Source organism: Macaca nemestrina, chromosome 11 (assembly GCF_043159975.1).
Source record: "Macaca nemestrina isolate mMacNem1 chromosome 11, mMacNem.hap1, whole genome shotgun sequence".
In the NCBI taxonomy this organism is placed as follows: Eukaryota; Metazoa; Chordata; class Mammalia; order Primates; family Cercopithecidae; genus Macaca; species Macaca nemestrina.
The window spans coordinates 130,200,366-130,227,372 of record NC_092135.1 but is presented as its reverse complement, the minus strand read 5'-3'; the positions used below and the strand labels follow the sequence as shown (position 1 = coordinate 130,227,372).

The window sequence follows — 27,007 nt, the reverse complement described above, 5'->3', positions numbered from 1 at the left end:
TCAAAAGTTTCAAGTTCATGAAGGACAAGTAAAGAGTAAGAAATGTCACAAATTGGAGAGACTACAGAGACACAGCTAACTGTCATACGGGATTCTGGACCCAGATTCTAGAACCGAAAAAGAATGTTAGTGGAAATAATGATAAAATCTGAGTAAGACCTATATTTTAATGGTATCATATCAAGATTAATTGCTTACTTTTGGTAAGTATTCCATGGTCATGTAAGATGTTAACACAATGAGAAGATATATAAAACATACACAGGAACTCTCTGCTCCATTTTTGCAATTTCTGTAATCAAAATTATCTAAATAAAAAATTAACTGTTAAAAAATGGGTAAAAACATGAAGACACTGTCTAGAAAAGGAAACATGACCATGAGTATGTAAAAATATGTTCAACTTCATCAGTAATTAGGGAAAAAATAATGAAAATCATAATGATTATCACTATTTTTACCCACCTGGCTGGCAAAAAAATGAGTCTAACAAGTGTTAATAAGAACGTGGAGCAATGGAACCACGTACACACTGCTGGTACGACTAAAAAGGGGTACAATCACTTTGGGAATGGCTTGGCTAGAAAGTTGTAAAGTTAAACATGTACCTATGTATCATCCAGTAATTTCATTCTTAAGTAGAATCTAGAAAAACTTCAGTTAATGAGCACTGGAATGTTTGCGGGAGCACAATTCTCTGTTCAACCCAAATGTACATTGCTAAATTATGGTATATTTCAGGAAATGGAAATATTATGGATTAAAATGAGTTAAATATATGAGTATATTTTAGAAACATGTTAAATGAAAAAAGGCAAGTGATAGAATATATAAAACATGGTATTTTGAATAAGGTTCAAAAACAAGCAAAACAAAATAACATTATTTAGGGTTATAAATATGGGTAAATTATTTTTTCAAGTACATTTTCATTAGTATATTTGAGATAGTGGTTACCTCTGGGGAAAAAATTATCATTTAGGATACAGGAGAACAGACAGGGGACTTGAACAGCATTGGTGATGTTATATTTCTTAATCTGGTTCATGAATTCATGGGTTGGTTTTAGTATTAGGTTTCAAAAATTATGTAAGTGTTACATATATTCTTTTTCCGGTGAAATATGCTTTATAATTAAAGTTGATAAATATTTTAAAAACAATATTTTAGTCAAATGTATACCAAAACCTCAATAGTGATCATTTCCAGGGATGAAACTCTGGGAAATTTTCATTTTCTATAGTACACATTTGAATAAATTTAACAGTAAATATTTAATATATATGTATTTGGGAAAAATAAAATTTAAAAATGTTTAATTTGATGTTTCAATAATAGTTGTAAGAGAGAAAGCTTTCCTCCTTAGTTATTTATAATGATCACCACTTCAATTTTTCAGCACTAGAGCTCCTCCATGAATACTGCTCCCATTCACAATGAATGACGTTCCAACTGAGTCCTACCGTAAAATTAATCTGAATGGCACTGAAACAATATTCTCAACTTCCTACATATGATAGGTGGGGGCCTTGGGAGACATATAAACATTCTTTATAAATAAGCATCAGATCTACTATCCTGGGTGATGTGTCCATTAAAAACTTATTGAGGGAAGGGACCAGCTACAGACAGAAAAAAATATAACAAGAAAGTCCTTCAAATTGGCCCCTTTGCCTTAAAGAAATCAGGAACACTTAATAGTCAAGATTAGTGTTCTCAGCCATTCATCATCTTTTCTCTACTAAATATTCTTATAAACTCCTACTCTTACAACTAGACAATGTATAGAAGACAGTCATGCACTCTTGCAGTGATTACCACTATCGTATTACGACTCTTAAATACATGCTCTCATACATGTTGGTCCAATGTTGGAAACTCCATGCAAACAGATATAATGGCATCATAGCCCTGAGAATGTACCAGTGGGGAACAATCAAACATCAACTACACCGAGGGCCCAAACTTCTAACAATACAAAGTAAAAACGAAGTGTGGCAAATACACTTGTCTTTGGCTGTATATTTTATCTATTACTTTCTATAATCAGGAGAGAGAAAAAGTTATTTTCGCTTCTTATGGCTCAGTACTACGACATAGCAGAAAGTAGCACTTAAGGAATGGGACCTCAGGAAAGGTGTTTTTGTCAGTGAAAATAGATAAAAGCATGGAGAAAAGAAGTAAGAGTCAACAATACTGAATTATTTAAGAAAAGGTCTTGAAATTTAAGAATGAATTGGTATTGATATGAAGAGAGCAAAGAGGAAGCTGAAAGGATTTAATGAGTATAAGAGGAGGCTGATGGTTATCTAAGGTCCTCTACATTGTAATATTTTCAAGAAGGTGCACTAGAAATTGCAGTTGAAGATGGCAACTTTGGAAGAACTGCCAAAACTGCATACAGTGCTCATCAAGGAAAGGAACGATTTGGTAACCTAAGCCTGGATCTGGATCATTCTCCTCCATTCCTTTAACTTTTGATCTGCCTCGACCAGGATTTTCTCAGTGTTGAAGACACAGTTTTTTCCAAAGCTGATACTTACAGGCCACCAGGTGGAGCCCAACAGTCACAAAAAAAAGAGCCCCCTCCTCAGCCTGATTTGCTTTTTGCCTTCTAGCCGGCCAGGTCCGTACCCCCTGAAAAGAACGTACAAACTTATAGATTTGGTAATGCGAGTCCATAGCATTACATAACTTGGTTTCTCCCTCAGAGCTGTCTTTAAAGAATGTGCTCTCAAAAAGATGAAATATTCCTTTTGCAAAGGGAAAGATTGGATACGGTTATTTTTCAGTTTGCTAATCTTGGAGCCTATGTTTCAATGAAACAAACTAATTTCTTCTGTTTGTTTTTTCTATCAATCTAGTCATGGTTTGATTTTCCTACTAATTACAATTCAATGTATTTAATGTAATTTAATGACCACCTCTTCAATTCCTGTCTACCCTATAAGAAACTGAATATCTACCAAAACGGAATGGAATGTCAAAGTATTTGCTTCCATCAGTCAATAAATATTGCTGACTGACTAACAACAACCATAAGGTGCAAAGCTAGGAGACAAAGGCAATACCAGAACAGACCCCCACCCCCTACTTCCCATCTCTACCACAGTCCTCCAAGGTCAGAATTTCCCTTCCTCTGCTTTCACCTCACTCCATCATCCGCTCCAGTGGAACCTGCTGTCCTTCACACTCATTAAAGCCAGCAGCACTGTAACCCATTCTGTTTCTCATTTCCACAGCCTCCCATTAAGCCCAGGCAATTCCATGTTCAACCAAGAACTTCTCAGTCTATACTGACCTATTCATTTTTCCTCCTCCTCCTCCACCCTCAAAGCCACCAGACTTTGCTTGATAATATAAATATGTCAATTTGCTCTAGGTCGGTTCATGCCATATATCTTCAGTTAGCCTTCAGTGTTGCCAAGAAACACTATTAAGTTCCTCACAGTAGCTGCTGTAAAATTTTCCCATTTTATTCAAGATTTACCCTTAAATATTCAAGAAGAAACCACGACAAATCTGGGAGAAAGTGACAATGATATCTCTATGCTCATGACATCCTGGAAAGAGAAGCTGGAACTGTAAACTCCAGACTTTAGGATACCAGATTTCCCAGAGGTCTGAGAAAATATAGGCATGAATTCCACTGTAAGAGTTTCTAAAGGGAAAGATGATTTAAGAGGGTTGGGAAGCTCTTAAAACTGTAAATCTGATTATATAATTGCAGATCATTCCAGCGAGGAAGCCAATGTGGCTTTTTAATTATCCTGGACCAGAGTCTAGTACTAAATATTAAAGGTACTAAATATGTTGTGATGTATAACAAAAAACAGTGACCCCTAAAAGCTAGCAAGGGCTCACTTGGGTTTTGATAGCATTACAGAACTAAGATTCATAAAAATGTGGTAGATGTGATGTATACAGAGGTGAACAAGGTTCAAATGAGATCTCTAAGACAATTCTAAGAACAAGATAGAAAATAATAACAACTGGAAGTCTCCAATGTTGTAATACTCTTTGAGCTGCCCCTAAATGGTGGCCCCAAGGCAGCACTAGGGTGTCAGAGAAGCAATGCTTACAGCAAAGAGGAGGCCGAGTTCCATGTCCTCCCTAAGGATCCTTCCAAAGCTACTAACATCATATATTCCATTAATGTGTGCATTCTATTCAATTTTTTTGTTAAATATCTGCGCCTTCTCAATTTGGCATTCTCCATCTGAGTTTTTATACTTATTGTATGCTATTGTCAAGCATGGACTTTGAAGTCATAGAACCTTAGTTCTCATCATTTTCTGTTCCAAATTACTCCTTGTGTGTTTTCTAGCTTGAGTCATGGTGCAACATCTTCCTAGTCAACCTGGCTCAAGACATTGGGGTCATCAATTCATTTCCATCTACTCATCTGACCAGTCAGCAAATGTTCACTAAGTGTCCTTGTCCTGAAGGAGCTCATGGCCAAGTAAAACAAATAAGCAATTGCAATCCAAACAGATGAGAGCTCTAATAATAGTACTAATAGAAGCTATGGGAGCACCAAAACGGAGGCCTGTGAGTCAAGGAACATTTTTTGAGTGGACAACTGAGTTGAGTTTAAAAGTTGAGTATTTCACCAAGCAAACACTAGAGAAAGGAGAAAGCCACTGTTAGGAAAGGAAGTGTAACGTGCAAAAGTTTGGAACTATGAACATACACAGTCAGCTTGGGAAATGGCAAGTTGGATTTCTGATAGTGAAGACCATGGAAGGAACTGAGATGGCTCCCAGTGAATTGTGGTTAAGTGCCATCAGCATCCACCCACTCCCCCTAGTCAGAGCCCTGAAAGTTCATCCAAGATTCCATCCTTCTCCCTCATGCCCCATTTCTAATTAGTCATCACATCTGGGAAAATTTACCTTCTTAATCTCCCCTGAATATTTTCATTTCTTTTGTTTCCTCCATTGCAACTCTTTATTTCAGGTTCTCCCATCTCATCTGTCTTACTGCAGTAGTGTATTATGACCTCCTGCTGCTAGGCATGTCCCTCCTCATCTATTCTTTACTCTCAGAGTGATCTTTCAGCAAAGAGGCCTCTGTCCTGTAAGAAATGATCCTGGATTTCCCCCTTCACCGACCTCCTCTAAATTCCCCCAAATTATTTTATTCCTATGGAAGAACTTACAACTTCTGTTTTGTACTATAGGTAGAACTCAAAGAGATAAGCCATTCAAGCCATCTGTTTTATCCACGCTCATTCCCAGAGAGTCCCACAGCGCTGCTAATTGGGTGTGAATCATGGATGGGACTCTGGACCCCCACCTCTGCTTGAAACTACTGATGAGGGAAAATACCTGCCTCAAGCTAGACCAGTAAGATTTTCCACCACAGAAATTCTGTATTGTGATCTAGACTTTAGTATGTAACTGCCATAGGACTGGCAGTACCATTTTGGGGCCATGTGTGCTGCTGTGCAGGTAGAAAACTACTGTGCAGAGAGAAGCAGAATAACACAGCTCATATGCAAAAAGGGGTAAAGAAAAGATACTGTGTGGTGGCTGGGCTAGTCACAGGGGTGAAAGAGAAACTGTGGTTCCTTTGTTGCCTTGTTAGTTCTGATTTTCTCATGAGACTTCCTCAATTTCCTGCTCACCAGCTTCTTATATTAATCTCTACTTTTATTTAAATTAGCTCAAGTGGGATTCCACTCCTTAGAATCAAATTATCCCTATGATATATGTATATGCAAAAATCCTTTTGCATTAGACTATAAGTTCCTTAAATAACGAATCCATAGTTTGTTTACCATTGTATTTCTCAGATAATATAGCACAGTGCTTTACACATAGTTGAATCAAAACCTGTCTGGTGAACTAAACATAACTACAGAAGAGGTAAATGACTTTGAACTTGAATAATTAGAAGCAATTACATAGGCAAAGGAAGTCCAATACTTTCAAGGATAGAGGTATAGGAGTAGGGAAGAAATTCAGAAGGAAGCCACCTTAGCTAAACTTGACTTTTAGGGATAGTTTTTGTGGAAGCTAACCACACACTTTCGTACCCACAGCAGGTATTACCATCACACTCCTGGTCAAAGCCCGGCAAAGATAAAGGAGGAAACCTAGGCAGTCATAGCACAGCATGTTCTGATTAAGAAACAGTGACCTCAGTTCTTAAAGATCAGTAACGGATAACCAGAACAAAATGGCAAGGCGACCACCAACATACTCAACAGCTGCAGCCCTCATCCCTCGTACAACAGACGTCATCTGAGAAATTCATCAGGAAAACCTACCATATTTTAGTTCTTAAAATAAATTTTCTCTTTTTCACAAAGATTTTAAAAGGCATATTTTCATAAATGATAATTTTTATATCCTTATATTAAGAAGGTAGAGAAAAAACATGTTTCCATCTAGATATGATTATCTTCATTTTTTATTTTGAAAATTATATAATTAATAAACGACTATCATTTTTAAATATTATTTCTTTAGATCCAGCAAATGTGCTTGAGGCTTCAAAGCCTTGACTCCCTTTTTGTTGTATTTTACCTTCAAGAAAAGGGTTCCTGATGAAGTAATGGCTCAGCTATAAAAAAATAAAAATTAAAAAAGACCTAGAAGGCCATGAAAGTAATAAGAGAAACTCATACTATGAAGATTTCCTGACTACACCCTTACAACTTGAAAACTAAGGAAGCAGTCCAATCAAGTACACACAATGGGATATGACAGAAAGGCAGATAAAAAACAAGGCTGGATTTCCTGGTTTGATGTGAAAGTCTTCCTCTTTTACTGCCAAACAGAGTGTGGCTGCACAATCAACAGGACCAGGTGGCACAACCGTTACTGGGCCTTTTGATTTGATGGTGAGAAACTGGCAAGCTTGTAAGAAGGACTATTTAGGGCTCAAGGGGTTGACATCACTTTTGGATAATGAGTTAGGCTTTAAAATGATGACTTTGCAATCACACCACTTGAGAGGAAAAAAAGAAAGTACAACTGTTCCTAAGTAGCTATGAGATCATTTAAATCACACCAATCTTCATATAACTGAAAAAGTGGCACAGGGTAGTGTTTCTTATATATGAAACACTCTTATATATAACACACACATTTGATTTGGCTTATTTTGCTAGGCATAAAAAGCTAAGTATGGAATAAACCTAATACAAGCAGCACATTGTAGCCATCCATTCAGTGCTGACTCTCCTAATCATAGGACATTCCCAGGAGGGTACATCCTGTACAAGTGAGATGATCAACAAGCAAGACATTAAACTAGAATAAAAGTAAATCAACAGGCTCTTTTCTAGATTGTATACCTTTATAGTCATTTCCTGTGAAGCATAAACCAGACATCATCTATAATAAACATTTAATGACATAGCTAAAACTTAATGCTTTTCTTTCAACATGAATACCAGTTCTAAGAAGAAAACAGGCATAGCATTTGGTCAAGCAACTAGGTCCAGCAGTTTCTTCAGATCAAAATGAAGTGGCCATCCATGATGCTCTGGGACTATGTCATGTATATTTAAGTTAGATTGATTTCTGACAGCTTCCACAAAAACATGGTACCCCTTTCCTTCTTACAATAGGGTAGTTTTTAATGCCATAGGCGAAATCAATACCGAAAAAGAATGCCATTCAAATATACCTTCATGTTCATATTTTAAAGCAAAGGAACCTGGGGTCTCCTGAATATGTCTAGACTTTGCATGGTTTAACACTAGCATCTGCAAGGAGAGGACTGGTTGTTTGATGCAATGAATTATCTGTGGTACACAAGTACAAATAGGACACATGACATTAAATAAGTAGAGGCTCAGAATATGCTCATGTTTTACACCAAAAAACAAAAATGTGACTGCCTGGTAATTCGAGGAACATACAGGCAACCAGTTGAGGTGGCAGCTAAGAGTGACTTCTGAAGAATCAGGACCAAAATACACCAGAAACTATGCTTCAATAAAGAAATAATAATTAAAATACACAAAAAGTTTACCTAAATACCACCTAAACTGAGTTCTGCCTGTCACCTGTGGTTTTTCCTACCAGAGATCACCTACCCCAGGGCAAAATTGCAGTCCTCCTTCCAGTCCACAATGCGGCAGATGAACAGTGTGTTGGCATAATCTTTAGGCCGTGCCACAAAGTCCTGGGGACAGTCTTTGAGAGGCACATAAATTCTAGGCACTCGGTGGTCTGAGGGAGAAAACAGGGCGTATTTCCTAAACAGTTCGCTGTTCTTATCAGCCAAGAGTTTGAGGAAGCCGGTTGCTGCTCGAGAATGTTTTTTCTCCAAGATGTAAACCACCTGAAAACACCAAAGATATAGTCAATGTTGTTTATCTGCAGTACTGAATTACACTTGGGAGAGGTCAGCAGGTTATAATTTGATCAACTAGCAGGAACCAGCAGTTTTTCTAGGTTAAAATAAGTGCCTCTCAGTGATGATCTGTGACTAAGTAATCTATATTTAAGTAGCAACAAGTATCTAGTAAGCATATATATCCAAGAAAAATTATGCAATACATGGATGAATTAAATCAAAGAGCTTTTATTACCATGACCTGTGTCTTATAAAGACATGTGGGACTCCAGCAGGGAAGTATAGCTCCAGGTATTTGTTCCACATTATACTTTTCTCCCATGAGCAATACCAGTATCTCACAGAAACAACACGGTAGGTGCTTTTTGTAAAAGAAAAAGGGTTATTAGACAAAAATTACTTCTCTTAATTATGTCTTCAACAGCTGAAAGGAGAAATATTTGATCTTCCTCCATTCCAAGATTAAACCCAAGCTCTAATTTGACTAAATGAAGATTGAGGTCACCGCTCCACCACATACACATGCGACTTCCATTGAGAGAGAAGTATTCTCGGAGAAAACGAGTCTTCTCCCTCACCCACTCCCCACCCCCCGAACGCATTCCTCCTGCAGTGCTTCCTTTCCCCACTGTAGCCCGTCTGCAGGTTCATCCCTTCCTCAGAGCTGCTTGCCGACATCCCACCAGACCCCTGAACAAAGATTCAGCCTGCAGTTGAGCTGGCTGCTGTTCTTTTCTATGTCCCTGACTCCATATGGAATCTCAGCCCATTTGCAGGAAACCTCCAAACCAGTTGAGTGCACCACACTTCTCCCCCAGTCACTCCCAGCTACTACCCCACAGGAGAGCACCTTAGGGCAACCGTCTTCTCATGCAAGCTCACTCCCAAAACATGCTCTACTTTTTCCCTCTTAACTCTTCCTTCTTCCCTGAAAAACATCTATTTTAAACAAACTGCTGTACCCTCTTTCAAGAAGGCTGTGGGACGCCCCCCTCCCCCTTGCATGTAACTATCTGTCCTAAGGACTGTCTTCCCCAGCCCATTTGGGAAGAGGATGCTCCTTTTCCCACATACGGCCCCTGAAATTGGTGTCCGCGTTTTCCCATGCTGCACCGCCACGCCCAGACCTTTACTCTTCCAGCCTCATGCATGTATGTGCACCCTCTTCTGGTTCAGGTGGTCCCCTTCTTACTATTATCATCTCCTGGCCTCCTGGTTACTCTGTGAAATCTGGCTTACAGTCTGGCCCTCCCACGTCTACCTAGGTGAGTAACTTAGTCAACATCCTGTCCTCACCGTTCCCCTATCTCTTCAATGCCAGCAACCTTCACTTCTATTTGACTTCAAAAATTCGTCCTCATGGCCACACCTCAGCATCATCTGGAACTAGTCCAGTTCCAACACCCGCTCTTTGACGAATCCATCACACAGCTCACTTGCTCTCCAGTGCTGCACTCCACAGGCTTTTTCACCACATCAAGACTTCTAGCACCTTTAACCCTTGCCTGTTCTCCAAGTCTGTTAGCTACGTCTAAGCCTCAAATCCTTTCCTCCCTTCCCAGAGCCACCGTGTGTGTGTGCGTGTGTGTGTGCGCGTGCACGCACAATACCAATACCACATGCACACTTTTTTTTTCTCCTTTGGAGACAGCCTTGCTCTGTCACCCAGACAGAAGTGCAGTGGTGTGATCTTGGCTCACTGCAACCTCCGCCTCCCAGGTTCAAGCAATCCTGCCTCAGTCTCCTGAGTTTCTGGGACCACAGACATGTGTCACCAGTCACCACGCCTGGATAATTTGTTTATTTAGTAGAGACAGGGTTTTACTATGTTGTCCAGGCTGGTGTCAAACTCCTGACCTCAAGAGATCTGCCCGCCTCGGCCTCTGAAAATGCTAGGATTATGGGCATGAGTCACTGCATCAGGCCTTGAGCCACCATATTCTATCACCTCAAGTCCTCTTACTCAAGCTGTCAAATGCCTTCTCTTCTGATCCTTCTACCACCTCACCCTAAAAACCCTCAGTCCTGGAACATTTCAGGCACCAGTATTCTCTAACCTTAAATGCAAGATATAGAGTTGATCAGCAAAGAAATTACAATTGTACAGATGGATAGCATTATACATTGTTATACACCTTTTGCTAGAACCTTAAATTCTCTGAAGATATATTTTCACCTGTCCCCATTCTGCACAATCTCTCCTTTCATCTTCACTCTCTTGATCCTCTCCCAGGGCTCCAGTTTTCTCAATGTTCAATCTTTTTGTTGTCCCACAACTCCCTGAGGCTCTGTTCAATTTTTTTCAGTCTATACTTTCTCTGTTCAGATTGGGTAAATTCTACTGATCTGTCCTCAAGTTCAATGATTCTCTGTTGTGTCGTCTCTACTACTGAGCCTATCCAATAGTGTTTTTACTTCTGTTACTGTACTTTGCAGGACTATAATTCCCATTTGGTCCTTTTTATAATTTTTTTTTTTCTTTTGAGACAGAATCTTGCTCTGTTACCCAGGCTAGAAATATAGTGGCATGATCTCGGCTCACTGCAACCTCCGTCTTCTGGGTTCAAGTGATTCTCCTGTCTCAGCCTCCCTAGTAGCTGGGATTACAGGCACGTGCCACTGCACCCAGCTAATTTTTGTATGTTTTTAGTAGAAACAGGGTTTTGCCATGTTGGCCAGGCTGGTCTTGAACTCCTGACCTCAGGTGATCCGCCCACCTTGTCCTCCTAAAGTGCTGGGATTACAGGCGTGAGCCACCATGCCCGGCCTTTTTATAATTTCTAAATTTTTGCTGAGATTTTCTATTTTCTCAAAGGTTTCAAGAAAGTTTTTAATTGCTTATTGAAGCACTTTTATGATGGCTATTTTGAAATCATTGTTGGGTAACTGCAAGAGCTCAGTGCTGGCATCAAGTGATTGTCTTCTTATTCACGTTGTGATCTTCCTGTTCTTGGTATGACGGGTGGTTTCCAATTGTATCCTGGACCTTTTGGTTATCATGTTAAGACACTCTGGGTCTCATTTAAATCTTTTATTTTAGAAGGCAGTCACACACCCTGTTGAGGTTTAGCATGCAGGTCCTGACCTACTTTTGTGGGCTGTAGTTTCAATGACAATTTCCTTGGAAAACAGCCGTTGCAGTGCTATCTTGGTATGTTTGGTTTATATGGTATCACTGGGGCTCCCGCTGGTCTCTACTGGTACTGCCTTTGTGGGCAGAAAGAAATTCCCCAAGCCAGGCCACCTGGTCTAAGTGTGAAATGGGGATCTCCAGCCTGCAAGGACAAAGAAGCTTCCCATTTTGGGTTTCTTGTTGTGGCAGGATCTCCTTTACTGGTGCTACCTGGCTGCCCAGTGTTTCTGAGTGGAAGAGGGAAGTCTCTGGTCCACAAGGATAAAGAGGTTTCCTGGACCACACACACATTATGACCAGATCTCCTTTGCTAGTGCCACCCAGCTGCGTGGTATCTCTGGGTGAAGGAGGGAAGTTCTCTTGCCTGTGAGAACATGGGGGCTTCCCATACCTGACTGCATGCTGTGGCCAGATCACCTTTCCTGGTGTTTTCTGGGTAGATGCCCAGCGTCTCTGGATGTTCAGTGCCTCTGGGCAGAAGACAGTCTCAGCCCCACAGAAACAAAGAGGCTTTCTGGGCTGGGCCACTTCTAGAATCCTTCTTGTTGGAGCCACTCAGATACCTGATGTCTCTTGGTGGGAAAGAGAAGCTGCAGGTTCAGGGAGGAAGGAAAGCCCTTCTCTTAACCACTTATTGTCATTAGAGCTCTTTACAGGTGCTGTGGATTGCCTGGTATTGCTGGAGAGATTTCTGTTAGATCTGGGTGAGAATGAGTCTAGCTGGACCACCCTCTATTGCCAGGTTGGCATTCAGAAACGCTGGGCTTGGGCCACCTTCTGTTGTTGCTGTTGTTGGTGGGGGGTTGTGAGGTCCCTGCTGTTATGATGTTTCTCTAGTACTGGCGAAACTAGTTTGCCTTCCTCTTTTCACCTTTTAGAATTCTCCTTTGGTTGTCCCTTGTTTTTTCCAGGGTTTACAGTTATCCTCAGTGGGAGGAGCAAGAAAAAATAGGTCTATGCCATCTTGTCTGAACTGGAGATTCTTGTTTCTTGTTTTAATGTCTGACAGCACGGAAGTGTATAAAGTAGGTTGACATTACTACATTAGTTGCAATTCATATAATGTTGATTGTCATGGAAATGACTCTACCATAGCATAAGTTTCACAGGCAAGTGCTGTTTTGCCTTGTGATTTTTGGTTGAATCCACTAAAAACATTATCCAAAAGAAAGGGAGATAGGGACAAGGGAGAAGGGAGAGGGAAAACATGTTTGGAGGATAGTAGCAAATCACAGAACACAGGTTCCAGGGCTGCCTCTACTCAGCTCTGACTGCAGTCATTTAGGAATTTGGCCTAGTGTTACCAAATGTTTTGTTTTGACAAGAGAAGCCAAAAGTCTAATTTTTAATGTGAACACCCCCACCCCCGCCCACCGATGACTCTTTTTTTTTTTTTTTTTTTTTTTTTTGCTGAAAGCAATGAAGTCAAAATTTTTAAATACTGCAAGGTCAAACAAAATAGGTCTGTGAGCCAGATCCATCCCCAGGCTTTCCATTCATTCTAATCTCCCACACCTAGCATGTTGCCTGGAGCACAGTTAGTACTGAAATATACAGAGTATAATTTAGAAATTCCTCATGTCAGTATGCAAGAGCAATACTCTACTAACCAACCTGCTGGGTAGAGTAAGCACACTGCATTCCCAGATGAAACACACTGATGGATGCTTCTGAAACATAAAGTCTCATGCCATTATGCCACTTTATACTTTGCCCTTCACCATTTCTACCACTTTGAGCTATCTGCACAGTTAGAAGTCAGCTGTGTTTGGTCAAGCGTGTGGGCTCACACCTGTAATCCCAGTACTTTGGGAGGCCGAGGCGGGCAGATCATGAGGTCAGGAGTTCGAGACCAGCCTGGCAAAACCCCGTTTCTACTAAAAATACAAAAAATTAGCCAGGCCTGGTGGTGCACGCCTGTAATCCCAGCTACTCGGGACGCAGAAGAATCGCTTGAACCAGGGAGGCAGAGGTTGCAGTGAGCCAAGATCTCGCCAAGCACTCCAGCCTGGGCAAAAACAGTGAAACTCCGTCTCAAACAAACAAAAGAAGAAGTCAGCTGTGTTTCATCCCACATCTGAAAATGACACTAGCTTATATAATTAAAGAATACAAGTGAATTGTGCAAAATGGTGAAATAGGAATATAAAAACAATTGTTTCATAACTAAATTGAATACTTTGGAAAAACTAAAAAAGACATTAAAAATTATTTTTAAATTAGGTATGGGCATGGTAACAATAAAAAAAAACTGGAGCAAAAACTGTACAAATCTGCAGAGAGTCTATATTCATACTTCTTCTCCAGTGTCTAATTCTCACTCCACTCACTCCACCAAAACTGGAAGTGATAAATGCTGCATTACAAGTGTGGTTTAAGCAACAAAGATAACATAGAACTCCAATCAACACACCCACACTCAAAGAAAAGGCCTTGACCCCTTATCCAAAGGCATTACAAGTGTGGTTTAAGCAACAAAGATAACATAGAACTCCAATCAACACACCCACACTCAAAGAAAAGGCCTTGACCCCTTATCCAAAGGCAGGCAGATGGATTCATATTTATATGTTTAAAGTTTTTTTTTTAATTCACTTTTTATGATTCTCTGCTCTAACTTTTCTGATTAAATGAACAAATACAGTCCTGACTGAATCACACAAGATCTTCAACAAGGAGCTCAGGTGAGAGCCATTTGGACATGTGAAGAAAATCTGTAGGCAATGACCTTTGCTGATCTTTGCAGGGATTTCTCCGGTAAAGCTCTTGTGTCTTGTGAAATGCAGGTGGTCTCATCTTTTGTAACTGGTGCATCACCATCCTCTCTTCCTACATTAAAAAGACAAAGAAAGAGAGAAGAGGAGGCATCAACTAGATGCATATCAATTAGTGGGATTTTAAAATTCAATCTAGAAGGATGCTTGGATACCAGTTACCCCAAACTACTCACTTTACAGAAGAACCCCAGGCCCCCAGTAGACCTGTCACATACCTGTATTATACTCATACTGAGCATGCAGCCTCAGCAGACCACATTTTATCTACTTAACATTATTCACATACTATCATAAATATCATACAAGTGGAGAACATCAAACTATGCTGAATTAAACTAAATAGCCTGTGTGTCAGAATGCCAAAAACCTAGATGTTAAATGCTGCCCCAGCCCAAAATGAAGAATAGAGATAGGTTAATTTATTATGCACATCTGCTGAAATAAAACAAAATCATAATAAATGTTAACTTTTAAAAGTACTTTGGTACCAGCCATAACAAACAAAATGGTGGAAAATAGATTATATTTATTAAATAAATAAATTTTAAAACCCAACCCTGATTTTCCTGGCTTTTTCTTAGTGACATTATGTAAAGAGTAAAGTACTTAAAGTCTTTTAATGTTTAATTTCCTTTCTTAAAAAACTTATAAAATGCACATTCACCCAAGAAACTGAAACCACATCTCCCGAGGAAAGAGGCAGTTAGGCTCTCTACCAGAAGTATTAAAAACACTCATGAACAAAAGTAGCAAATTACACACTTCTAAACATTTAAAATTTTGAATCTTTACTTGTTAATTAGATTTCCCCACAAAATATTCTTATCCAACTATGTTAGGGATTCTGGATTCTAGGGGTCACAACCAATTTACATGGGAGCCTCTCCAGAGAGCTAAGAGAAACTTGCACTTATCATCATTTAGATGTTGCCAAGGCCAAAATAAATAAATCAATCCTTTTCAGGACTGGCTGCCTTTTAGCAAAAACTCAACTTAAAGCCAACTTTTACCATTCTGGGCGTACTCTGGAAACACTGACATGATCTGACCTACCGGGGTTTAAGAATGATCAACTGTTTGCTTTTCCATCTATGCTGAAATCTACCTACTGAAGTGCCCTCTGAATGCAGAATCCTCATTGTTTTCCAAAAAGTAAAAGCAAACACAAACTTTCCTATTGTAAATTGCCCTGTCTAACAGTGAAAGAGGACATCAGCAAGGTTCATCTTTTCTTTTAAACCCATAATTCAGGATTCCAAAATCGTCAGATGCTTTTAGAACATTTTTTATAATTGTAGAGAGAAAAAAAACCACACAGGTTGTTGATCTGTTTGTTCCGTAACATATCTCACCAACATGCTCTGCAGAACAAGGTAATTGAGGAAAAACATCAAAGCGTGGAATTACCATGAATAAGTATCCTCTACTTAGATATTTGACACTAGTTTGGTCTCAAATGCTAGCAATCAAGACATTGCAGTGAGAGGACTGTGTTTCCAAGGCAGCCTAAATCCTGGGCAAACAGCTTTCTGTGATGATCACTCATGGCTCCATCTTCAAATGATCGTTACCTCAAATTCCATCCCAACAACAGCAAGTCGACTATTCAAAATGTTATACCAAATTACATCTAAAGAGAGAAGGTAAGCTATAGAAGTGGGCCCAATCATGATTTTCTATCAGACTGAACATGACCTTTTCAGGTTCTATATTCAGAAGGGTATCCTGGCAGAAATGAGGCTTTGTTCAGACAAAGTTACATTCTAATAAACTAAACCAAGCTTTAAAGCCTTACAGGTGAGAATCATAGATAATGGTCAATGGATATAAAGAAACACAATGTCAGGATGAAAAGGTGAATCACCTTAATACATTTCCAACAACCATGTCTTGCCACACTGAATAGTAAAGTTGTCGGCTGGTCTAGGGTGGCTCATGCCTGTAATCCCAATGCTTTGGGAGGCCAAGGCAGAAGGATGACTAGAGCCTTGGAGTTCAAGACTAGCCTGGGCAATATGGCGAAACCCTATCTCTACTAAAAATATAAAATTTAGTTGGGCATGGCAGCGCTTGCCTATATATCCCAGCTACTCAGGAGGCTGAGGTGGGAAGATCACCTTAGCCTGGGAATTCAAGGCTGCAGTGAGACGAGATTGCATCACTGCACTCCAGCCTGGGCAAAAAAGCAATAACCTGTCTCAAAAAAAAAAATAGCAAAGTCGTCAATTTAATGAGACTCTACTACATTGTTTAATCATAAGATCACTTATTATTCATTTATTCCATGTGTATTTATTGAACACTGGGCATTGAAGATCCAGTGTTAAAAGAAATATGATCCCAGCCCTATAGACTAATGTGGGAATATTATATAAATAATCACTCAATAAATATAAAATTATAGGGTGGGCATGTTGGCTCACACCTGTAATCCCAGCACTTTTGGAGGCTGAAGTGGGAGGATCACTTCAACCCAGGAGTTCAAGACCAGCCTGGGCAACATGGCAAAACCCTATCTCTGCAAAAAATACAAAAAAAATTCGCCAGGTGTGACGGTGTACACCTGTGGTCCCAGCTACCTGGGAGGTTGAGGTGGGACAATCACTTGGGCCCAGGAAGTAGAGGCTGCAGTAAGTCAGGATCGTGCCACTACACTACAGTCCTGGCGACACAGTGAAACCCTGTCTCAAAAAAAAAAAAAAAAAAAAAACGTGAAAGAATAATCCCAAAAAGAAGGGGGAAAGGACGTATGATTTAGATTAGAGATCAGGGAAAGAATTTAAATTGAGACATGAGGACAGTGTATACAGGAGTGAAGAAGAGAATGAGAGACCCAGGATAGGAATGGCACACAGGAAAGGGCAAAGGCAGGAAGTTCTTCACACAATCAAGGACCAGAACAAAGACCATGAGGCATGGCTGGAGCCCAGTCAGCAAGAATGGGCATGGCTAGAGATGAGAATGAGAGGCAGATGGGTGCCAAGTCAGGTGTGGGCCTTGCAGAATACAAAAAGCCAGAATTTAAGTACAACAGCAAGATGGTTAAGGATTCTGTGCAAGAGAGCAACACTGCCCAGGGCAAGATAAGAGCAGGCTAACAGTGGGTGTAGGGAGACCAGTTAAAAGCTACTGCAATAGTCAAGACATGAGTGGATGGAGCTGTGATGCAGGCACTGGAGATGGAATTAGGATATATTTTGGAATTGAATAGTCTTGGTGATAATTACATATGAGAGCTTAAGGATTATCAAGAAGTCAAGGATTATTTCCAGCTTTCTGACACCAGCAACTTGGTTGATAGTGGCATCACTTATGGCACAGGAAAGACAAGAAGAAGGGGTAAAGATCAATAATTCTGTTTCGGAGGTGGTTCTATTTGAGAGGTCACATATGAGACTTTTAAGTGAAGAAACTGAGTAAGCAATTCAAAATGAAGGTCTGGAACTCAGAAGATAGACCTGGGCTGTTGCTTTACATACAATTTATATGCTGAGAAACTTTCCAGCCCAAGCTGGAGAGAGGATATTCAAATGCAGATCTGTGCAGCCACTAAATCCATGAAACTCTTCCAGTGTACCACACTGCTATATGCAAAAGTAAGGGATAATGTTCTATCGCTGTTAATGAAGAAAACTCACTGAGGAAGTGAGTTGAGGCTTGAAGGATATATAGATATAGATGTTTCAAAGAGAAATAAGGAAGTTGAAGGCCACTCCAGACAAAGGCCAGAACTTGTGAAAGGCCTAGATCTATGAGCAGGCCTGCCATGGTAAAGGCCCAGTAAAAGATTTATGGTAGCTACTAACAGGTTGGGGGACACAATGCCGCATTGGGAAGGACTAGAATAGCGGGGAAATAAGGCTGGTAGAATGGCCCCGTGGGAGGGACTAGTTACTGCCCAATTATCCAGCCTCTTCTTTCCTAGCAAAAAGAATTCCAATTTTTAGCTGGGCATACTGCCACCTAGTTAAAAGGCCACATCCCTCAGCCACTTCCCTGCATGTCTACATTTTAGGCAACAAGATCCTGCGGAAAGTGTGTTGTTAGTGACTTCCAGGAACACCCTTACAGGGCAGAGTAAGGGTATTCCTTCACTCTCTTCTCAATCCTGCGGCCTGGAATATGGATTTGATAGCTGGGCCTTGAACACTCATCCTGGTCCCAGAGGCCACAGGTCAAGGGTGTTTTCTACTCTGCAGAGCAGCACAACAGAATGAGCTGAAGACTGTGGAGCTATCCTACAAGCCCTGGCCTGCCTGTCTCTGATCTTCTTCTACGTGAGATAGAAATTAACTTCTTTCTTGTTTAAGTCATTGATATTTCAGGATTTAATGCTATTTTCTACAGAATATACTTTCTAACATACAGGCCCAGACAATGAAACTGACAAGCTAGGACACTATCCTATAAAGCATTATAAAAGCCAGGGCAATTCTTCTCTTGAGAGTTATATATCACACATGTATTTTAGGGCTATGAATTTGGTAGCACTCTGGAATGAAGAGACAATGGTAGCAGAGATCTTAGAAAGCTAAGGTTAGAATCTAGGTGAGACACAATCAGAACCCAAATTAAGATAGTGGCAGTGATTTAAGTCCAAAGCTGACAAATCCAAGCTTGTTCAATCTCTGAATGAAGGGCCATAGAAATTTACAATTTCCAAAGAGAATTCAATGAAAAGAATGCAATATGTATTTGTAAATGAAAATATGTCCCTTCTGGATCTCTCAAAACCAACATGGAAAACTTATCTTACGGGCCCCCCTCTCTCCAGTGAAATGTAGAAATGAAAACACAAGTCCTCACAGGGGCAAGGCAACATACACTGTGAATAATCATTTGTGATGCTGCACGCTTGCTGGGCATACCGAGTGCTTAGGATCATTCTAGGACCCCACATCTAGCTCCTGTTAAGGCAAAGACTTGGGAGGGACAGTCTTCAGGAGCACCAATAAGCTCCTTTCTTCACAAAATCCCTAGGCCTAAGCAAATTTCACTCTGATATAGAGCTAGTGAAAATGTATGATGCCAAAGAATTTTCACAGCATGCTCACCTATATTACCTCTTTCAACTTACAACTTATACTATGGGTAAAGTAGCTATTGTTATTCCAGCTTCACTGAGGAAAGAGGGGTAGTGAAGAGAGGGAACCAGTCAATGACAGCATGCAGGACGCTGGTGCTGACAGTGGTGACCTGTTCTCCACATTAGCAAGAACTGGGGCACTATGAAAACGTATCAAGATATTATTTAAATGGCATGGGACTTCCTGAAATGCTGGAGTCAACCCAGTTGAGTATCCTGAATATCGACGGACTATCAAGCTCTGTTCTCAGGGAGCTCCTATGTTGGAAGGGAGGCAAAAATGCAAACAAATTTTGAAAGCACATAATGTTCGTGACTGCTGGCAAGCACTGTGCTAAGGGCAATGAGATGGGAGCCACGCAGTTTGACAGAGCAGTTAAACCCTGAGTTGAGAATGGAAGGGCTCAGTAGGAAATGGCTAGGTGGATGAGACTAGGGAGCATTCTAGAAAGGGAGAAGAGAGTGTGCAAAGGCACACAAGCAAGAGTAAACTGAGTAGGAGGAAAGCCTTGTGTGTATAAACGAGGTGCAGGGACCAGACTATGAAAGGCCTCATATGACATTCTGAAGAGTATCTATTTTATATTTTAGCAATGGAAAACCACTGAAAATTCTGAGAATAATATGATCAGAAGTATATTTAATGAGAAATGGTTAAATTATATTTAATGAGAAAAGGTTATCCTGGTCAGTCTAGTGCTCCTTTGAAGACAATCTTTTTTTTTCTCCAGCTGCTTTTTTCTTTTTGCCTTTGATTTTCAGTAATTTCCTCCTGGTGTATCTAAATTTGGATTTTTTTTAAAAAATTATACTTGCAATCACTGGTCTGCTTAATGGTATCTCACCTGCTATGGAAAATCTCAGCCACTGTCTTCAAATTTCACCTTTGCCCATTTTCTGTCTCATCTCCTTCTAGAACTCTAATTCAACTTATTTAAACCTTCTCACTCTGTTCTCTAGGTCTCTTGCTCTCTCCTCTGCATTTTCTATTTGTCTCTCCATGCAATAGTCTGGATAATTTTTTTCTTACTGTCTTCCAGTTTGCTAACTTTCTCTTCCACTTTATCCAATCTGCTGCTAAATCTACCCACTGACTTTTTCTCTTCAAAATATTTAATCAAACGTATACTTTTCCTCATTCGCTAAGTTTTTAATTTCATTCATTTAATGTTTATTTCTAGAAGGTTTTTTTGGTTTCTTTTCCAATTTGCTATGTCACAATTCAGAGTTACCTTCAAAGTTATCTTTTATTTCTTTAAATAGAGGAAATAGATATTTTTTAGACTGTGGTGATTCTAGTATCTGATGATATTTTTGAAGGGCTACTTCTGTTGTTTGTGGTTTCTTATGGTTCTTGTCTTTGAAGTCTGATTTCAAACAGACATTTTTTAGACTGTGATGATTCTAGTACCTGATGATGTTTTTGAAGGGCTGCTTCTGTTGTTTGTGGTTTCTTATGGTTCTTGTCTTTGAAGTATGATTTCCTTGGATGCCTGGTTATATTTATGTGCTAGTCACTGAATAATCTGAGACCTAGGTTGAAGAAACCTTTCTTTTGAAAGAATTTCCACTTGATTTTGCCAGATACCCAGAGGCACTACCAGTCCTTAAACCAATTCAAGACTTCAGATTCTTTGATTGACCCAGTCAGCTTGAAACTGGGCTGCATTTCCATGTGAGAGCTGCTGTTTCAGGTCTACCCTGATGGTGTAGGCCTTTGGGGTTCCAGCTTCTTACAAGGAGTCTGGACCTTATTTCTGTCCCTGACAACTGGTGGTCAAATCTACAATGTCTTATCAATTCCAATTTTAACCTGGTAGTGCCCATCAGTTCTTTAATGCTTTGAGATTTTTTTTTAATCCAAATATTTTTAGTTGTTTCAGTGGGAGGGTGTATCTGAATAATAGCTCACCATAACTATTAAGGGAAAGTCCCTAGGATTTGTATCTTAGAAATCTTTTTCAGAGCATAGATGGGGAGCAGTGATGCGGTAAGAACAGGGGAGGGGGACAGTGTAAACACAAGCAGGGAGATGGTAAGGAAGCCATTACAATGGGTACTGTCGGATAAGGTACTATCTCATTAAGGTACAAGGATGGAGAGAAGTGGGCACTCACATTCATTTGTCTCAGCAACCCCATGAGGAAAGTATTATTATCCTAGGGTTTTTTTTTTTTTTTTCTTTCAGAAACCCATTGCTTGTTAATATCCTGAGTTTTAATGAAAAGCAACCAGCAATTCAAAGAAGTAAAGTAACTTATCCCAGGGTTCATCCAAGGAGATGGTTAGTAGAGGGGCATCAGAACCCAGTTTGACTCCAAGTCCAAGCTCTTCCCACCAAGGTATGATGGGATCTGGAAGAAAGATGGGTGCATGTGCGTGGGGTTCCAACCAGGGTGGGAGGGTTGTGGAAAATTTTGTAATTCAGTTATAGACAGTGAGGGGTTTTAAATTTTAGAAGCTGTCTAATGATAAACAGCTCTCCTTATATAATTTCACTGCTTCCATCCACAGGCATGACAGATAGCATGAGCTCCGGAGTCACACGATCTAAATTCAAACCTAGATCCTATGAGCTTGAGCTATGTGGCTCTGAACAAATTACTCTTTGTCTCTGAATTTCCTCCTTTGCACACCAGAAATAGTTTATATGAGTTATATTTACATGTAGTGCCCTGGCACAAGTACATTTTTTAAAAACTGTTAAATACTATTAATGTTTTTTTTTGTTGTTGTTGTCTCTTGGAGTGAGTTTTGTTTTTGTTTTTTGTTTCTGAGACGGAGTCTCACTCTGTCACCCAGGCGGGAGTGCAAGGGTGCAATCTTGGCTGACTGCAAATTCTGCCTCCCAGGTTCAAGTGATTCTCCTGCCTCAGCCTCCCGAGTAGCTGGGATTACAGGCACCTGCCACCACGCCTGGTTAATTTTTGTATTTTTTAGTAAAGACAGGGTTTCACCATGTTGGTCAGGCTGGTCTTGAACTCCTGACCTTAGGTGATCCACCTGCCTCGACCTTCCAAAGTGCTGGGATTACAGGCATGAGCCACCATACCTGGCCTGTAGCGAGTTATGAGTGAATCCAACCCTGTTATTTTGGACACAACTGACAGGACAGGCCTGGTATACAGGACAATGGCAGCATTATAAAATAGGTCACATTTCCTTGTCTGTAAAATGTAATTTACCCTACGGAGTTAATGGGAGGATTAAATGAAATTAACGTCTGTTAAAGTGCCACAGGGGCTAAAACACAGTAAGCACTCAGTAACTGTTATATATATAAATTGCTGATATTTTTCTGTGTGCCTGGTGTATGCTATGCAGAATAAGGAGGAACAAGAGAAGGTACTATGTAGATAGGCAGAGGCCAGGTAAACATTACGGAGTTTGGATTATCACAAAGGCAATGGGGAGCTATAGGAGAATGGTGGCAAAAGGCTGACATGATTAAAGTACTGAGAAGCTTAGACAGGTTTCTGAACAGGGAACAGATTTAGGAAAAGTGAGACTGGAGGCAGGAAGTCAGTTAGGAGGTTACAGCACTAAATCAGACTAGTGGCCAAGGGAATGGAAAGTCCTGGCTACAGAGGTATTTAGAAGTCAAAACTGGCAAAATTATAATATTTAGATGCTAGTGGGGAAGTGGGGAGGTATATGAGGTAGAGTAGGGTGTGGGAAAGACTGCCTGATTTCCTTATAACAGAGCTTCCTTACCAGCAACATAGCCATGACCTGTGAGCTCTTCGAAATGCAAAATAAAAGGCACCATCCATGACCTAGAGACTTGGAGCCTCTGGGAGTGGGGGCCAGCACTCTGTAGTTTCACAAGCCTTCCAGGTGATTCCAGTGCACGCTAAGGTGTGTGAGCCACCACTATAAATTGATGAGGAGCCATCACAGGAAGAGTATCTCAGTGCAACCAAGAGAGGATATAAATTCAGTCAGTTTTTAGTTTAAGGTGTCAGATATTAGATCTGGCACTTCAAAGAAAGGTCTGGGTTGGAAATAGAAATGAGGGAGTCACCTGTGTACAGACAGCAAATGAATGAGTAGACTCTTTCCCTGGGAGATTGTTCAGAATTAGAGGGGAAGAGAACCTAGGACAGAATAGTGGAGAATACCAACATTTAGGAAAAGCAAAAGTAGAAAAGTTTGCAAAGGAAACTCAGGTGTGGTCAGAGGTAGGAGAAAAATCAGGCTAACATGGAATCAGAGAAGACAAAGAAAGAAAGCATTTCAATAGGGAAAGTGTAGTCAGCAGTGTGGCCTTAGTGACAAGGTCACAGGTGGCCCTAGTGAGACTAATTTGAATGAAGGAAAAGTGAAGTCAGAATGCTGTGCCTGGGAAACTGAGTGGGAGGCAGACTGTGGGAATGAGGGTGTGGAAGAAGCTCAGGAAGTCTGACTGTGGAGGATTGGAATAATACAGGGTGGAAGCTGTAGGGGGAGGACAGAAATCACGACATGGCTTTTAATATTTTATTTTTTTAAGATAAGGGAGGCCTGGACATGGTTAATTGCTGATGGGAAGGAACCAGTAAAGAAGGCGTGGCTGAAGTGGGCACAATTAGGAAAGGGAGGGGTCCCTGGACAGGAAGGGATGTGACCCAGAACCCAGAGGAAGGGTTAACTCCAGCAGAAGGACAGAGAAACACCGACTTCATTGTATCAAAATAAATGCAGGAGGGGAGGAGATTAGACATAAGCCATTTGTAAATCTGGTGGCTGTAAGCCGCAGGGGATCACAAAGGGTCAGTTTTTGTTTCCTCTGAAACATCAAAGCCAAACACATCTGCTGAAAGTGCTAGGGAAGGTAGAGAAAACCCACTATGTACAGAGCTCTATGTTCCACACAATGCCATGGGAGGCTTGAAAGCGAATGACATCCCAAAACAATGGCCTTGAACATGCCAGGCACTGTGCTCAATGCATTCAAACTAACCATTGGTAGCTTGTCATTGAGCCTGTCGCCTGCACTTGGCGCTGTGTTAGGTGGTTTATATACATGCCACATTTAATATTCTCCAACAGTCCCATGTGGTAGGCAGGGATTATCATGCTGGTTTTAGAGATAAGGGATCGTATCTCTAAAGGCTCACACATCTCAAATAACATGCTTGCCCATGGTAACCAGCTCGGAAGTGGCTGGGGCAGGATTTGAACCTAAATCTCATGGATGCCAGCACCTCATCCCCTTTCCACGCTGCCACACTACCTTCAGAATCCAAACAGCATTGATGGGAGTGAAAATGGAAAAGAAAACATAATTCCTAAGAGATATGCCTGAGTGACAGATACCGCAAGAGTCAATCAACTCTATTTTGAACACATTTCAAATGCAACGTAAGCATAATGAGGTCCTGTGCCCAAGCTGGGGATATGGTTCTACATCTTAGGGTAGAGGTTGGGTATATTAATTCTATGATAACATCATCTGAGAGTAGATAACTGGGCAGAGACTTGGGGGAAAAAAAGCCTTAACATATTAGAGCAATAAGATGAATAAAGGAATGAAAAGGAAGCTGATACCCAAAGAGTAAGAGGGGAAAAACATCCTTTCACTACCCAATTTCCCTTCACTGTTCTAATTTACAGATTGGTAAGAGATTGAGAAAGATGGTACACATTTTGGCAGGATTTGGTCACTCTCCTCTTTAAGCTGGCCATGCAGTGGCTTCAGATTCGTGAGTTGGACCTGAGCCTTGGATATTGTGGCTTTCAGGCCCAAACTGGAGTCCCTCACAGGGTCTTCTCAAATGAGGTTTTGCACTGATTCCCATTCCCAGCTATTAACTGTATTAATTACATCTTCAACACTCTCCTGCTTTTCCCTGAGCACTCTCTGCTCCAAATCTTTCTCTTGCCCAGGAGAAACCACTTTTAAATTTCTCTACTGAAGTTTTAATTGACTTTTAGTCTCATGGCTCCCCAAAGACCCAAAATGTAGGTACATATACTTATGTGCTTCCATCTCTAGCTGGCTTTAACTTACTAATTCTGCATCTTACTCAACAGATGAATGATTCCTCAAAGTTTAAGTTGACTTCCATCTGAATTTTTCTTAAAGAGGCCAAGCTTCACATCTTACTGTGATGTGATCATGTCAACACTAGAAATATGGTGTTTACTAAAGTCCAATGGGTGTTTCTTTACCTGTCTTCTAAGGAATAGCCAGCTATCCATTAAAACTACAAAAAATAAAAAAAGGTGTTAAGCCATCTGAGCAAGTTAAGTAGAGACTGGCCTCAAAGCATAGGAAGCTAGACTAGATGAGTCAAGTTGGGTCTGCAAGCCCACATATATGAAATACATATCATATCTCTCTTATGTTCCAAGTCTCTTAAAGCAGAAATAATGATATCCAGCCCACTGTTTGGCAAAAGGGAAATAATTAAAATGCGACTTCCCCAAGAGACAGTCCTCTTTTTCAAATCATTTGGTGTGACCTGAAAATTGTAGGACTATCAAGTGAATATTACAAGGGAAAAGAAACTAGATAGTTTAAAGGAGAATAAATTCATTTTACAGATAGTGTCATTTCTGAGATCCATGAAGGCCCCTAGGAAACACAACAATGCACCACTCAGAAACAGCTAATGTTTGACACATCTTTGATGGAAAATTGCTTCTCTTTTATAAGGTAACAAGCTTCAGCTCTAAGTGCATATCAGGCTAACATGGACCACTCCAGCCAGGTTATATAGACATGAATGAGTCACTGCTTTTGATGTCAAATTGGCAAATCTGAAGGTTTTATAATGGATGCTATATGGCTATTGTGGAGCAAAATACTCAGGAATTAAACAAGAAAGCGACTGGTTTGGTTCCTCTTTAGTTTCAAAGGATGGAAGGAAGGAGCTCCTTCTGTACAACAGTTGCTAAATACAGGACTGCTGTGGGGTTGCAAGTGGATGATTAAAGATGAGCAAAAACAGTTACATGAGAACAAAAATTTTGAGTCAACTATAAGAACACCAGCCACGAATTATAAACTGGAAAAAATACGTTGTTATAAAGAAGACTCACAAAAGGAAAAGATCACACACTTGGTTGAAAGAAATAAGTAGGCCGGGCGCGGTGGCTCAAGCCTGTAATCCCAGCACTTTGGGAGGCCGAGACGGGCGGATCACGAGGTCAGGAGATCGAGACCATCCTGGCTAATACGGTGAAACCCCGTCTCTACTAAAAATACAAAAAATTAGCTGGGCGAGGTGGCGGGCGCCTGTGGTCCCAGCTACTCGGGAGGCTGAGGCAGGAGAATGGCGGGAACCCGGGAGGCGGAGCTTGCAGTGAGCTGAGATCCGGCCACTGCACTCCAGCCCGGGTGACAGAGCCAGACTCCGTCTCAAAAAAAAAAAAAAAAAAAAGAAATAAGTAAAGGCTAATAGAGGAACCATCCGTGACAAGTAGACTCTACTATGGTCCCCAATAATCCCCCACCCTCCTGGTCTTCATGCCCTGTATGATCACCCCCACCTGAGTGTGGGTGGGACCTGGGACTTGCTTCTAACCAACAGAATATTGCAGAGATGATGGCCTGTCACTTCCATGATTAGCTTCCATAAGACTGTGACTTTCATCTTGCCAGCTGACTCTCTGGATCTGATAAAGCACGTGGCCACATAGAGAGGCCCATGGAGCAAGCAGCTGAGGCAGCAAGGAGCTGAGGTCGTCAGTCCAAGAGCCCACAAGGAA

General features: G+C 40.7%; 1 protein-coding gene and 1 long non-coding RNA gene across 2 annotated transcripts in view; one reads left to right on the top strand and one right to left on the bottom strand.

Annotated features, from left to right (window-relative positions):
• Positions 1-27,007, bottom strand: part of LOC105473922 (DIS3 like 3'-5' exoribonuclease 2) — a 374,047-nt gene that overhangs the window by 181,109 nt on the left and 165,931 nt on the right. The window contains 2 exon segments of the mRNA XM_071073554.1: positions 8,054-8,301; positions 14,178-14,278. Coding sequence (XP_070929655.1) covers positions 8,054-8,301; positions 14,178-14,278 — 349 coding nt within the window.
• LOC139357243 (uncharacterized) lies at positions 143-6,171 on the top strand. Its single transcript, XR_011610134.1, has 3 exons — positions 143-203; positions 5,183-5,348; positions 6,047-6,171. It is a non-coding gene; the product is annotated as an uncharacterized lncRNA (long non-coding RNA).